At 45.6% G+C, this 13506-nt stretch overlaps 1 protein-coding gene across 9 annotated transcripts in view; it reads left to right on the top strand.

Moving 5' to 3' along the window:
* Positions 1-13506, top strand: part of TLN2 (talin 2) — a 179841-nt gene that overhangs the window by 64981 nt on the left and 101354 nt on the right. For all 9 annotated transcript variants that reach the window (XM_083475490.1, XM_083475495.1, XM_083475496.1 and 6 more), the window contains exons 3-5: positions 972-1069; positions 3262-3391; positions 5255-5407. In XM_083475490.1, coding sequence (XP_083331616.1) covers positions 972-1069; positions 3262-3391; positions 5255-5407 — 381 coding nt within the window. The remainder of the gene's footprint in view (positions 1-971; positions 1070-3261; positions 3392-5254; positions 5408-13506) is intronic.

Here is a 13506-nt window from a genome sequence, read left to right as displayed (position 1 = left end):
GAAGAAGCTGCGTTTTGTAAGCTTCAGGATAGATAAAAGAAAGTCCTTCTTCATGCAGCGCATAAACTATGGAACTTGCTCCCCCAGGAGGCAGGGATGGCCCCCAACATGGATGGCTTTAAAAGAGGTTTAGAGACGTTCATGGAGGAGAAGAGGGCTCTCAGTGACTACACTCTGATTCCACAGTCCGCGTCAGCAATGCAGCTGAATGCCAGTTGCTGGAAACCACAGGAGGGGAGAGCGTTCTTGTGTCTAGATTCTGTTTCTGGCTTCCCCATTGGTGCGTCAGGTTTGCCACTGTGAGAACAGGATGCTGGACTTAGATGAGCCACTGGCCTGAGCTAAGAGGGTCCTACCAGAACTTTAGTCACAGGACTAAATACAGTGGTACCTCTGGATACAAACGGGATCCGTTCCGGAGCCCCGTTCACATCCTGAGCAGAACGCAACGTGCATCTGCACGTCTGCATGTGCACGGGTTGCAATTCACTGCTTCTGTGCATGTGCGTGATGTCATTTTGAGCATCTGTGCATGCGCGTGCGGTGAAACCCAGAAGTAATCTATTCCGTTACTTCTGGGTCACCGCAGAATGCAACCTGAAAATGCTCAACCTGAAGCATATTTAACCCAAGGTATGACTGTACTTCAACCTTTGAGAATTCTTTACCTTTTCTTTTTAAAAATGAACACTGTAATGGCCCCCTTTTAAAGATACAGTGTTCACTTTCCCTTCCTCTCCAAAGCGAACAGACAGCTGTCCCAAGCACCACGTGCTTTGAACTGTGTTGAGGTAGGTGAGCCAATTATGGGAAAGAGAAAGGAGGAGGAGGGGGGTGAGGGAGAGAGAGCTGCAGGGAGAGGGCAGAAGCTGGAGGGGCACTTCATGGCTCTCTAATCAAGTGGAAAACCTTCATTTGGAATACACTCTATTTGCTCTGCAATCTGTCCATTTCTGCCTTTCATTTCCCAGCCTCTGACTATGGGTTATTCCTGTCGGATGAAGATCCACGAAAAGGCATTTGGCTGGAAGCCGGGAGGACCCTCGATTACTACATGCTGCGGAATGGGGTACGGCTGAGATCTGTGTGCTCCTGTGAGACATCTAGTTTATGGAGAAGGGGGGTGATCTGTTGGTGACTGTTCAGGTGGCAGGGCTAGGTAGAGACTCCACGTCCAGGAGGAGGCGTATGGTGTTGGATGCGAGACACAGGATACTCCTCTTATAACATTTGTGAGTCATGGTAGAAGCGGAACCTCCATGTGCAGGGACAGTTGACCTCTGAACACAATGTGTTGCGAATATACTGCAGGATTGGGTCATTGCCTGCATGCCTTGCTTGGCTTTCCAGAACCATCTGGGTAGCCTCTAAGGGGGGAAAAGGAGGCTGGACTAAGTGGGTCTTAGCATGTCCACTCTTACATTATAAATTCTCCACATAACCTCATTAGGGCCCATAGTTTTGGAAGATTTCACCAACATTATCAGAGTGTGAACGATGGAATGGAAAAGGTTTCAGAAAATACAGTGCTGATCATTTAAAAGAAGGTTGTGTAATCTACTTGGGGTTGTATCCACTGCTGTACCGGCAGAATTCTGCAAGGGCAACAGGACTTTCCTTCCTCTCTTCTTGCCGTGCAGCCCCAATTGTATGAAAATCTGCCCCAGAAGGTCCCCCAACCCTCTGGAGCAGATTTTGAGGGACCACAGTGATACGGGCCCAGTTTGGGTTGCCAAGTACACTAGTTGGCCCTAGTGCTTCTGCTTATTAGGGCTGCTGACTTCCTAAAACCACATTTAAAAGTACGTAACACATTTTAATTGTGGCAACAGGGGGGCTGCAGGGCAGAGGAGAAGAGGAGGAAGTTCTGCTGTGCAAGCACAGTATCAGTGTTGGGTTCTACACGTAGAGCTGTAGCCAGTTCTAGTCCTACTCAGAGTAGATCCATCGAAGTTGATGGACATGACTAACCTGAGTTCATTCATTTCAATGGCTCCACTCTGAGTAGGACTAGAATGGTACCCTTAGGGATCCCCCCACTCTAGAGTCACCCTTCAGAGCCTGGTGCAAAAGATACAGACTTCAAAATTCTGAGGCCAGGATTTTGTTTGAATTCTGGGACAGGATGCAGTTCACAGCTCTTCCATACAAACATCCTCCAGGCTTTTTTCACCTTGGTGGTGCAATTTAAAGTGGTGGTGGCGGCGGCGGCGATGGCGGGAAGTAATTTCATTGCTGCCACTGTTAAAACAGTTCTTACATAGAAACCCTTGCCGATCTACTGCAGAGCACCCAGAAGTCTGCCAGTTGCTCCAGATCTACCTTCTGCCCACTCCAGGTTAGAATGCTGGGGGTAATCTAGAATGGGCCAGAACAATCACCCCCTCCCCAAATGTTGGTTGTGCTACAAAGCAGAGGCAACCCTGTTATGTGGCTGCTAACCTCCTCAAGAAGGCCGGTGAATCTGTGCGCATTTCCTTAAGGCGTCCCTGGAAAGCCCTTGTGGAATTGGGAAACTTCCTGGGAGTCAACCCGCTACAGCCTCATTTATTGAGAGCCAGTGTGGTGTAGTGGTTAAGAGCGGTAGTCTCGTAATCTGGGGAACCGGGTTCGCGTCTCCGCTCCTCCACATGCAGCTGCTGGGTGACCTTGGGCTAGTCACACTTCTCTGAAGTCTCTCAGCCCCACTCACCTCACAGAGTGTTTGTTGTGGGGGAGGAAGGGAAAGGAGAATGTTAGCCGCTTTGAGACTCCTTAAAGGGAGTGAAAGGCGGGATATCAAATCCAAACTCTTCTTCTTCTTCTTCTTATCGACTTCATTTATTAAGATTTCTTAGTCACCCTTCACCATAAAGCCCCAGGCTGGGTTACAAGGAAGTAATTATAATACTATGTTAAAATCAGTTTAAAACAGTTTACATCAGAAGACTAGGGTGGGATCTAAAATGTATGCCTCAGCTGTCAAAGGATAAAGATGCGCACCTTCAGCATATGACACAGTGCAGGTGCTGGAGAAACCTCAGGGAGAGGTCTGGGGCAGGAGGGGATTCCTCATATCAGAAATTGTGGTCAGCTGGAATGACTTTAAGCCGCCTTATTGTAGTCTGGTGGTGCTTGACTTAAAGGGGTCTGCATACTGGGCAGTGCAATGGAAGAAGGGTCAAACCCAGCCCCTTTCGGAACTTCACTGGCCTCCTAGGAGGGTCGGCTGGGTCTGCCTCTGACATATTCTTAGAAGTGTCCCTGTGACTCACTTCCTAGGATATTTTGGAATACAAGAAGAAGCAAAGGCCGCAGAAGATCCGGATGCTGGACGGGTCGGTAAAGACGGTGATGGTGGACGACTCTAAAACCGTGGGAGAATTGCTGGTGACCATTTGCAGCCGGATAGGTGAGGCCGAGGGTGCCATTAACGCCATTTCCTAGGATAGATTTTCCTGTGAGGAGAAATAGCCATTGGGGTCCCCAGGCCTAAACCTCACCTTTTACTGCCTGTCCTGGTAGGAATAATAACTCCAGAAGAAAAAGAAAGGGTGCTAAGTGAGTGTAAATGGAACTTGCTGGAGAATTTTTTTGGGGGGGGACAACAGTTGGGGTCTTGAACCTTGATGCATGATCTCCATTCTAAAAAAAAGGCTGTCCTGGAAACTTGAGCTTCTGATCCGGGTTTTGCACCCGAATATATGAGAAATGCCATTCTCAACCATGGAACACATTCTGGGGGTCTGAGACAAAAGTGGAGGGGGGTCCATGAATGTGACTCTTTGTACAATAAGCCCACAACTTATTCAGGATTTACATTCCAGGGGGGTCACACCTACAGCCCAAATCACATATAATCAAAACCCATTGGGTTCAGTGGAGTGTGGGATTGCCATAGTCATTTTCTCCAAAACCCTTACCTTTTCCACCTCAATTTTATTTTTGCCACATGCCCAAGTTAAAAGCACACAAGTCATACAAAACTTTCTATATCCCCATGCACCTCTGCAGTCCATCCATGCAAGGAAGAGGCATTGCTCTGGTCCAGGGTTGCATTCCAGCCAGGCAAAAGGCCTTGAAGATACGCAGAGCAGGTTGGAGGAGGGTGTGTGGCCTGCAGGCAGTTCTGGGGCCCAGACTGGCAAGTCTGGAGGGCCACATTTGGCCCTTGGAACTTAGGTTCCCCACTTGTACCACGAATTGCTTCAATTTTCTATTCTTCCAAGATGTGTTCCCCAGTGGAAGTTTTGCAGCCAGCATGCTGGCCAACCCGTGACTCAGAGCTAAAACTAAAGGGCTCCTTCCCTCGGCCACTCTGGAAGTTGCTGGGGTGTGTTCTTAGTTGTTTCTTTAGAGCCCCTGTACCCCACTCTCCAGCCCCAAAGCCTCTTGCGGAAGCTTATGCACAGTCAATTAAAACAACGTTGTCCCTGCCTGTAAGCTTACAGTCCAAAAGACACAGCACAAAAGGAAAAAAGGATGTGCAGGGGAGAGGGAGGCAGGAGCCAACTCAGGAGCCAATTCTTAAAGTTAAATATTAGTTCTTATAGTGGGCAGCTGAAATGGAAACTTTCAGGGATAGGATGCATCTGATGGAGCTGGTCTTTCAGCAGAGCTGATGGCAAGGGCCCTGCTTCCCACATCTCCCATTGTCCCAGCCTGAAAGAATGACTGCAGGCTGAGAGAGAGCTTTCGTGCCACAGGGGCTGCCTTTCCCAGCTCTGTGACTGATAAGATCCCTCCCCTAGTGATGCCATGGACTGAAGTATGGCTTATCATTATAATGAGCTAAGCCACACCCCAAGCACTGTGGTTAGTAAAAACTAAGTGAGCTTCATAAACCATGGCTTGTTTCTAAGTGGTTAACTCCTCCTTGTGGCTGTACTGGAGAAAGGAGGAGAAGGGATGAGCATGCAGGCCTTGTGGAGCACCTGGGCCCAGTCTCATGTTCCAAATGGGCCTGCAAGGCCTTTTCTTTTTAAAACAGACTTTAGGACAGTGTTTCTCAAACTTGCGTTCCCATCTGTTGGTGGACTACAACTCCCATTATCCCTGACCGCTGGTCTTGCTAGCTAGGGATGGTGGGAGCTGTAGGACCAAGTTTGAGAACTAGCATTACATCCAAACTAGGCCATGGAGATCCCCGTGGCAGAGCAGCAGCCTTCTAAAAGAACTGCATTTGGGGTTTTCTTGCTTGCTTTAGACGAGGATGTGGTTTCGGACCAAATAGCCATGTTGAATAAGCAGGCTTAATTTGTTCTTGCAATTCCAGGAATAACCAACTACGAAGAATACTCCTTAATCCAGGAGAGCAACGAAGAAAAGAAAGAGGAGAGCACAGGGACCCTGAAGAAAGATCGGACGCTGCTGCGAGATGAAAAAAAAATGGAGAAATTAAAGGCAAAGCTGCACACGGATGATGACCGTAAGTTGTGTTCCCCAGTGAAGCTCTGTGGCCTTTCATAGTTTGCTGGACTCCAACTCCCATCAGCCCTAGGTAGTGTGTCCAACAGCCAGGAATGATGGCGTGGTCCTACAGAGGATGCTCAACATGTTCCCAACCTATGACTTGTCAGAATAAATAGAAACTGAAGTTGGTGACAGTCTCTGAAACCAGAAGTGAATTAACCGTAGCTCTGACTTGCAGAAAGTCAGACTGTGTGTGTGTTTAATAATTTGTGTTAAAAGTTTTCTTAGTTTACAAAAGTACGTGCCTTGTCTCTTTATCAGGTTGTGTTTTCTACAGATCAGTTACATTTGTTGTGAGACATTAGTGTTGTATGCAGTATAAGGTTGAGAAGAGAAGGGGGTGGGGATTGTGCCAGCGTCCACTGGATATGGTCTCTTTCTATTCACTTATTACGTTTCCTTGGTAATGAGAAGGAGTGGGGGGGCAGGGTGTGGTTGGTTGTCTGTGGTTGACTGCAGTGGGGTTTGTTTGCAATTGTGAGGGGGGGGAGGACTTGTTGGGTCAAGTAAGCCAAATTGATTCATATGCTGTTGATGGGTTCTTGTTGTCTTGTTGGGCTGTGTATGTGATAAAGGGGAGCCATACTGGGGTGAAGATATCCTCTTCTATTTCTCCCCGGATCAGTTTCAGTTTGTTGGTTAGCTTTTCTAGTAGGGCTGTTTCCCATACGACTTGGTACCAGTTGTCCTTGTTCACTCCTGACAAGTCTCTCCGGTCTGTGAGGCTGAGAGTAGGTGGGTCATAAGCTCTTTGTAATGTGAGTGGTCAATAGGATCTTGGAAAATCTTCAGTAGGGCCAGTTCTGGGGTGAGTTCTAATAGTTGTTTAGTTACTTTGCATATCTCTTGTAGGACATTTGTCCTGTAGGGTTGGATTTGGGAGCATTTCCACCACATGTGGAGGTATGTGCCTGTAGAGGTGCAGTCTCTCCAACATTTTTGTGAGGTTCCTGGGTGTATCAACGCCAGTTTCCGTGGTGTTAAGTACCATCTGTATGTGAGTTTCAGTGTGAGTTCCCTTCTTTTGGCTGAGATAGATTTAAAGGAAGGTTTAGACCACATTCTAGTCCATTGGGTGGGGTTACTTTAATGGCCTATGTCGTGCTCCCATTGTTTTTTGATTCTGTCAAGGGAGCTTGTGGGATTTTGGACCAGTATTTTGTATATTGTGGATACCATCCCTTTGCCTTGTCCCTTTGTTGTTAGGAGAAGATTTTCAAAGGTGGTCAAGGGCCTAGTTGCTGCTGATTTTACTACTGGGTTTTTTAAAGAAGGCATGCAATTGGTGGTGTGTTAGCCAGGGTGTCCCCTAGTTTGTCTTGTATTTCTTGTGAGCCAAATTCTCCACTGTGAACAATCAATTTTAGACTTTAAAAACGTATATTGGCTGCCAAGGAACAACTACCAGAAAAGATTAGTTATCAAGTTTCACCAGAATAGAACTCCAACTAAGGTTTTGCACATGCGAGATCATTTGGCAAAGTACCAAATATTATTGACAAGAGTTTTTAAAGACAGTATGTGCCCTCCATTGTGCAAACTAAGACGCAAGGAACAAGCATAATGAACAATAATTACTTTGGTGCAATAAAGAGCTCAGCTAAGAACAGCAAATGCCAGAGGAGTGGAACCTCCCTCTCCATAGCAACAAGACCCGATTTAAATACCCCACAGAAAAAGAGGACTATGACTCAGTTAAGAGAGTCAGTAGACTTACAAGATTCTCCCCAGACTCCAAAAAAGATCCAGAATAAACGGTCCCTAGAACAGAAAAAGGACCAACGAAACAAAGAGGCTGCAGATAATGTAGAAGCTACAGGACGTAGGGAAATCACCCCACTGATAGACACAAAGGCCCATAACGTATCATGCTGCTCATGTGCCTCTATGCTGACCCTGGAATCCCCATACTGTCCATCAGTGGATGAACCATTAGGAAGATTCAAACTACTAATTCAACCCAACCCAGATAAAGAGGAGGGGACTCAATTTACAAATGGAACACACTCAACAGGAAGCGGAACACGTCCTGCTTCCAAGGCAAAGTTCACAAACCAAAATACCTACTTCCAGGTTTGCAGTGTTCTTAAGGTTCATTAAACCTAACAAGAAACCGTGGCTCCATTTCATTTTTTGTTTGCAATAAACAAACCATAGTTAGGAAGGATTCAGATAAGCAAGCAAGCTATGGTTTATTAAACCAGTTTGCTAAACCACAGATTAGCACTGTGTGTGAACCAGGCTAGTGTCTCCCTAAGTGCATAAATCTTAAAGAATGTCCGGTGTTGAAGAACATGGATGTTTGAATGTGTTGGGAAACTGGAAAATACTTTAACTTTATTTATAAACCTTGGTCTTGCTGTACAGTAAGCGCTGCTTCTGACTGCTGCTTCCATGAAGCCTTTTGCACAACCCCCCTAATCGCCACCCAAAGCCCCCAAAGTCCATCCAACAGAAACAACTGTACATTGCTTCCATCGTTTTACCCCTGCCTTCATCGCTTTCTCTGATATTTTACCATGCATGCTCCTTGGGGTTGGGACCTATCCTTTGCTGTCCAGGGAGCAGATTCTATGGCTGTGATGCCTCGCTAAGATAGCAGCTGATGTGGCAGAGCCCCATCTGAGCTAGGTGAGGTCAGGACCCTGGACAGAGCCCTGCCTAGAAGGGAACTGTTGCTTCAGCAAGTTGTAGAAGCCTTCCTGAGGTCTTCTGGAAGATGGCTGGCCTAGGCTTTGTGTGACCCCCATTATCCTCCAAGGAGCTAGCTGTTCTGCAGCTGTAGGTGGGTGATAAGGACTGTCCCTAGGACTGATTCTTTTGAGATTCAGATTCTACCAAAGCTATGGCTTTTGACCCCGAAGGACCTGTTGCAGGAATGGTGACACCTTGCCCAGGTTATCCTCCGAGCTTTGCAGTGGGTGGGTGGGCAAAATGGTTGAGGGTGATATCCTCTTCCATTTTTTACAATGCACTAGGCACACCCTGATGGCACCGTATATATGTAATTGCATACCCAAGATCACACCATCCTTTCGCCTTTCACAGGTGCTCGTAAATCTGAGCATAAAAATACAGAGATGTTTCCCCACTTATTTGGTGTGTTCCTATAAGTGTGCACTAAACCTGGTTAGCGAATGAGAGTCCAGAATCAGCTGTTTGATTTGATAAAAGGCATGGCATGCAAGGGTAGGATCCTTTATATATTGCAATGGAACAACAGAGGTTCCCAGGCAACTACTACACATATTCTTTATCCTCCTCCTTTCCTCCTTCCTTGCCTCCCCCGCTGCCTTTCCCCCCTTCTAGAATTGGCTTTTGACCAGCCTTGCTGCCCACTTCTCTTACTAGAGTAAGAAGTGCTATTTAGGTGTGGTGTGTGTGTGTTGCCTTATTCACCTTAGATGCTGGAGGTCAATGCAGTGAGCTGCTTTCATATGCTGGAATCTGCAGTCCAAAATATCAATAGTGTTTGCAAAGGAAGCTAAAACAATCCTCACTTTGTTCTGTAACTCTGAAAGCGACCCAAGATGATAGTTTACCATGCACAACTTGGCAGGGGCAAGGACTTCTTTATTTTATTGATTTTATTTTAATTCCGTAAGTGTATCCTAGCTTCACCTCCCATGCAGGTTTTAGAGTTGCTTGTCAGTTAAAAATCCAAACTGAGCAAAGGAGAAACAAAGCAATTTTATAATAGGTCAAATGAGACCAAAACAAGGCTTTTGCAGTGATCCTGTTCATTTTTAACTTTAATTCAGCATGAGCTGCATATATGATGTATAACCCTGATGCCCACTCAACCGGCCCTGGTACAGGTCCCACATAATACTCGTTGCACATTTGTAAGAAATTGATTTTCCAGTGTGGCAGCACCTACACTTTGGAACTCCCTGCCTATTGACACCAGGCAGGCACTTTTGCTGTACGCTTTTTTTTGCACTTGCTAAAAACATTTTTCTTCAGGCAAGCCTATACAGATAAGCAGAAATTTGACATGTTTTTTTTAAATCTGGTTTTTAGTGTACTGTTGATTTTTTTTGAATGTTTTAAACAGCTGTTTTTAACTGCCTTTTTTACTGATAATTTCATTGTTACATTCATTTTGTAAACTGATTTGAGGCTGTTTTTTGTTTTTACAATCAAGCAGTATATAAATTTTATGAACTAAATAAATAAGCGTTCTCTAAAGGTTAGAACTAGTTGTGTTGTTCGTGGCAACCATTCAGCTGCTTTCAAGGAAGCTTGGAAGCTGCCGTATGTCCATTCAGACTGGCCGGCCGGCCCAGAATTGGTTGCTGCTCTCCAGGGCCAGGGACTCAGAAAGGTCCTTCCCATTGTTGACAGGCAACTGTCGTGCTGAATCAGCCTGGGCTGAGTGTTTTCCCCACATAACTGGAATCCTTCCAGCCAGGGAGGGCGAGGCGTCATGTAGTTCTGTGGGAATGCGGAGGAAGTGCTGTGAGGCTTTGACTGCTCAGGCCAGCTCTCAAAGGAGCTTGATGACTGCAGAGTGAGACTGCGGCATTTAATGACCCCTTGGGTTAATTTTTAAAAAGGGCTTCTGAAGGCCAAATCCATTTCCCTATAATTCTTAGCACGTGCAGAATACCTAGATGCAATGACAGTAAACTATGCAATCTTGATAGTTCCTGGACAGGATATTGGCTCAATTCCATTTTCCAGACAAATGCCGTAATCATGAGGATTGCATAAATCAATATGTAGTTATGAGTCTGGGGTGTGGCAACTTTCCTCACAACAGAAAAAAAACACCCCTGCCGTTGGATGATAGAAATTATGGGTTGTATCCAACTAAGTTCTACTCAGGGAAGACCCACTGAAATCAATGTACTGAAGCTAGTCATGGCCATACATTTCAGTGGGTCTGCTCCAAGCAGGACTAACATTGGCTACAAACCCAATGACACAGGTGTTTTAATCTGGTATTTGTTTGTTGGTTTTAATTGCTAATGTTTAAAACTGTTGTTTTTAACAATGGTTTCATTGGTTTATTCCTTTTGTAAACTGCTTTAAGGTTTTTCACAATCAAGCAGTGCATAAACTTTATGAAATAAATAAACACCCACCTGCCAAAATATGAACTCTGTATGCTCTTAAAAATGCTCCTGTAAAGTATCTGTAGGCTAATAACATGCTCTCTGCTTTCAGAGCTTTCTGGTGGTGGTGATAAAACTTGTTACCAAGGTGCTCAACCTTGCCGGCATTCTGTTTAACTCCCTTTAAATGCCTTGACATTTTTGATTCAGTTTTGTCTGTGAAAGGCTGACAAAGCAGAAGGATACAAAAGTATTAGCTGTATTATATTGGTTAATGATGGGGTACGCTAATGATGTAGGCATACAAGCTTAAGAACCCTGGGCATGCAAATTATCTTTCTTATTATCTAACTCCTAACTTAATCAAAGAATCCAGCCCTCTTGGAGCCCAGGGACAACAAAACACCACCTGTAAAGTATTGGCTCTGACCATCAACTATTTGCATTTCTTAAGGACAGGAACCTTCCACAGGAGATATACACAAGAAATTGGCCACTCTCTGCTCCTTGCACACCTGTGGCAACTCTTAGGAGCCCATCAAAGCCCTGCTCTCCTTTGCTATGCAGGGGTGGGGTGGGGAATCACTATTTAACTACAATTGACCTATAATACAGTTCCCCAGCTAGATATGGGGCACGCTTCCCCCAGGTCTATTTTGCAGGTCCAGGAGGAGGATTACATGGTGGGACACGGGCTGCCCCAACCCTCTTTACTTTAGTCCTCCTGCCCACCCTTCCTTCCAGGCTCCCTGGCATTTCTTTCTCTTCTCCATTTTTCTCATGGCAAGCTCAGTTCAGTTAGACACCTTTGCAACGGCACTGTTGCCTGCGTTCCCTCCCTTCAAAGAAACTTCACAACCTTACAGGCTTTCAGGGACCTGCAGAGTCCACATAGCCCACCTCTCCCATCGCAACCAGGCCTGGGAACTCTTGTCAGCCTAGTGCCAAGAAGGGTCTCTGGATTGGGCCCCTGCTTTTTTCTATCAGGCCTGGGAGAGGAAATGTTGTTGCTTTTCCTTCCCCTTTAGCCTTCTCGTTTCTAAGTTTGGCCATGCTGATCCTTGAGGGGGCCACTTATATAATTATTCCCCCTCTGTCTACCAATTAGGCTCTGCTTGTTTGTCTGCTGCCTCCTTTGCATGCTGTGTTTTCTCTGTATTTGGTAGGTGATGCTTTCCAGGGGCGGTTTTAGGATAGTGTAACCGGTTCAGCTGCACTGAGCACCGTGCTGCAGGGGTCGCCACAGCAGTGGTGTAGAACGGAGCTCAAGAGCCAAAGGGGCGCTGAATTTTAGCATCTTGCAGGGCGCCATCAAAATTGGAGAGCTCACAGTCTGCCACTGCTCTTTCAACCTCAGAATGCCCCAGCTGTAATTCTGCTGCTGGTTCATTTTGAAAACTGTCTTATTTTAATGAATTCTTTTTCATTCTGCAACAATCTGCATAATAAACAATATTTCTACATCATAATAGCAATGCACGTTCTTTGATATTACTCTCCGGTCTGGCATCTGAGGACCAATTCCTCTATGCAGGGTGGGCAGAGTGATACACCCCCCCTCCCCACTCCAACATATGTTGTTGGACTCTAACACCCATCAGCCCCACCCAGTGATCAGGGATGATGAGAGATGTAGTCAACCCCATCTGGAGGGCTACCCCTGTATAAAGTGCCCAGTGTAATATCCTCATAGAACAGTGTGACTTCAAGCTAAAGATTTCATTGCACGTGTGTTCCAATACACAGGCATACATGTGTGCTTATATGTAATGTGCAGTCAAAGACACGTGGCAACAAGCTGCCGCTAACTTGCTATAGAAAGAGAATTTGCTCAGGTATTTGATTAAAACAGATTCAGTTTTGCTTGGGGCTGGGAGTTAGTTTTTGTATTGCCCTTGCCCCACTTTACAAGGTTGTTGTGCGGATTATATACACTGCTAACTAAGTGCCTGGCGTTGTTATTGTTTTCAATATTTATAGATGGTTTTTCACCATAAAATGGTTTACAAATCAATAATAAAATGGCACATGTCAAATACTATGGGGTTTAAAACAGTAAAAAGCCACAGGTAAGAATGTGAAATTGGCTTGGTACAACTTACTTAAAGTGCCTCCTGGAATACAGGTATTGTATATATAAATGATAAACACAGTGGTACCTTGGTTCTCAAACTTAATCTGTTCTGGAAGTCCGTTCCAAAACCAAAGTGTTCCAAAACCAAGGTGCACTTTCTCATAGAAAGTAATGCAAAATGGATTAATCTGTTCCAGACTTTTAAAAACAACCCCTAAAACAGCAATTTAACATGATTTTTACTGTCTAACGCGACCATTGATCCATAAAATGAAAGCAATAAACAATATACTGCAGTCATGCATGCACGCAATCAATCAGTAGCTGAACTGGGTTCTACACAGTCACAAAAACTAAACAAAAAAGCCACAAAAATGCAAAATACAGACAGACCTCAGTCTAACACTCAAAACGGAAGCGTCACACTCAAAACGGAGCACATTCAGCTTCTGAAAAAGGTTCACAAATTGGAACACTCACTTCCGTGTTTGCAGTGTTTGGGTTCCAAGTTGTTTGAGTACCAAGGCGTTTGAGAACCAAGGTACCACTATACGATATATGTAGCGACAGTGGCCGCACCGCAGGAGTGGCTTCAACTGGCCGGTCTCAAACCTTCAGTGAGTTAATGACTTCCCCTGCATGCGAAGACAGGCTGTGGCAGATTGAGTGGAGAAGACCAATAGTGGGTCCAACAGTTAAGCAGGCAGTTTCTGCATGTGCTGTAGATGGAAGTAACGGCAGCTGAGGCTCATCAACCTGGGAAGGGAGCCCATCGAGGAGAAGGAAAACTATGATCCTGAACCTCTGCTGCCTTGCAGGATATCTTCAGGAGGAGAAAAGACCAAGGAGTAAACAAATCTGGAGTGGAGTTCCTAAGACAGTTGGATGGCACCTTGTACGCTTCCTTCCAGCAACTCCTGC

This window comes from Podarcis liolepis (genome assembly GCF_965112155.1).
Source record: "Podarcis liolepis genome assembly, chromosome: 14".
Classification (NCBI taxonomy): domain Eukaryota; kingdom Metazoa; phylum Chordata; class Lepidosauria; order Squamata; family Lacertidae; genus Podarcis; species Podarcis liolepis.
Note: the sequence above shows the minus strand (reverse complement) of the source record. Positions and strands in the feature narration are given on the sequence as shown.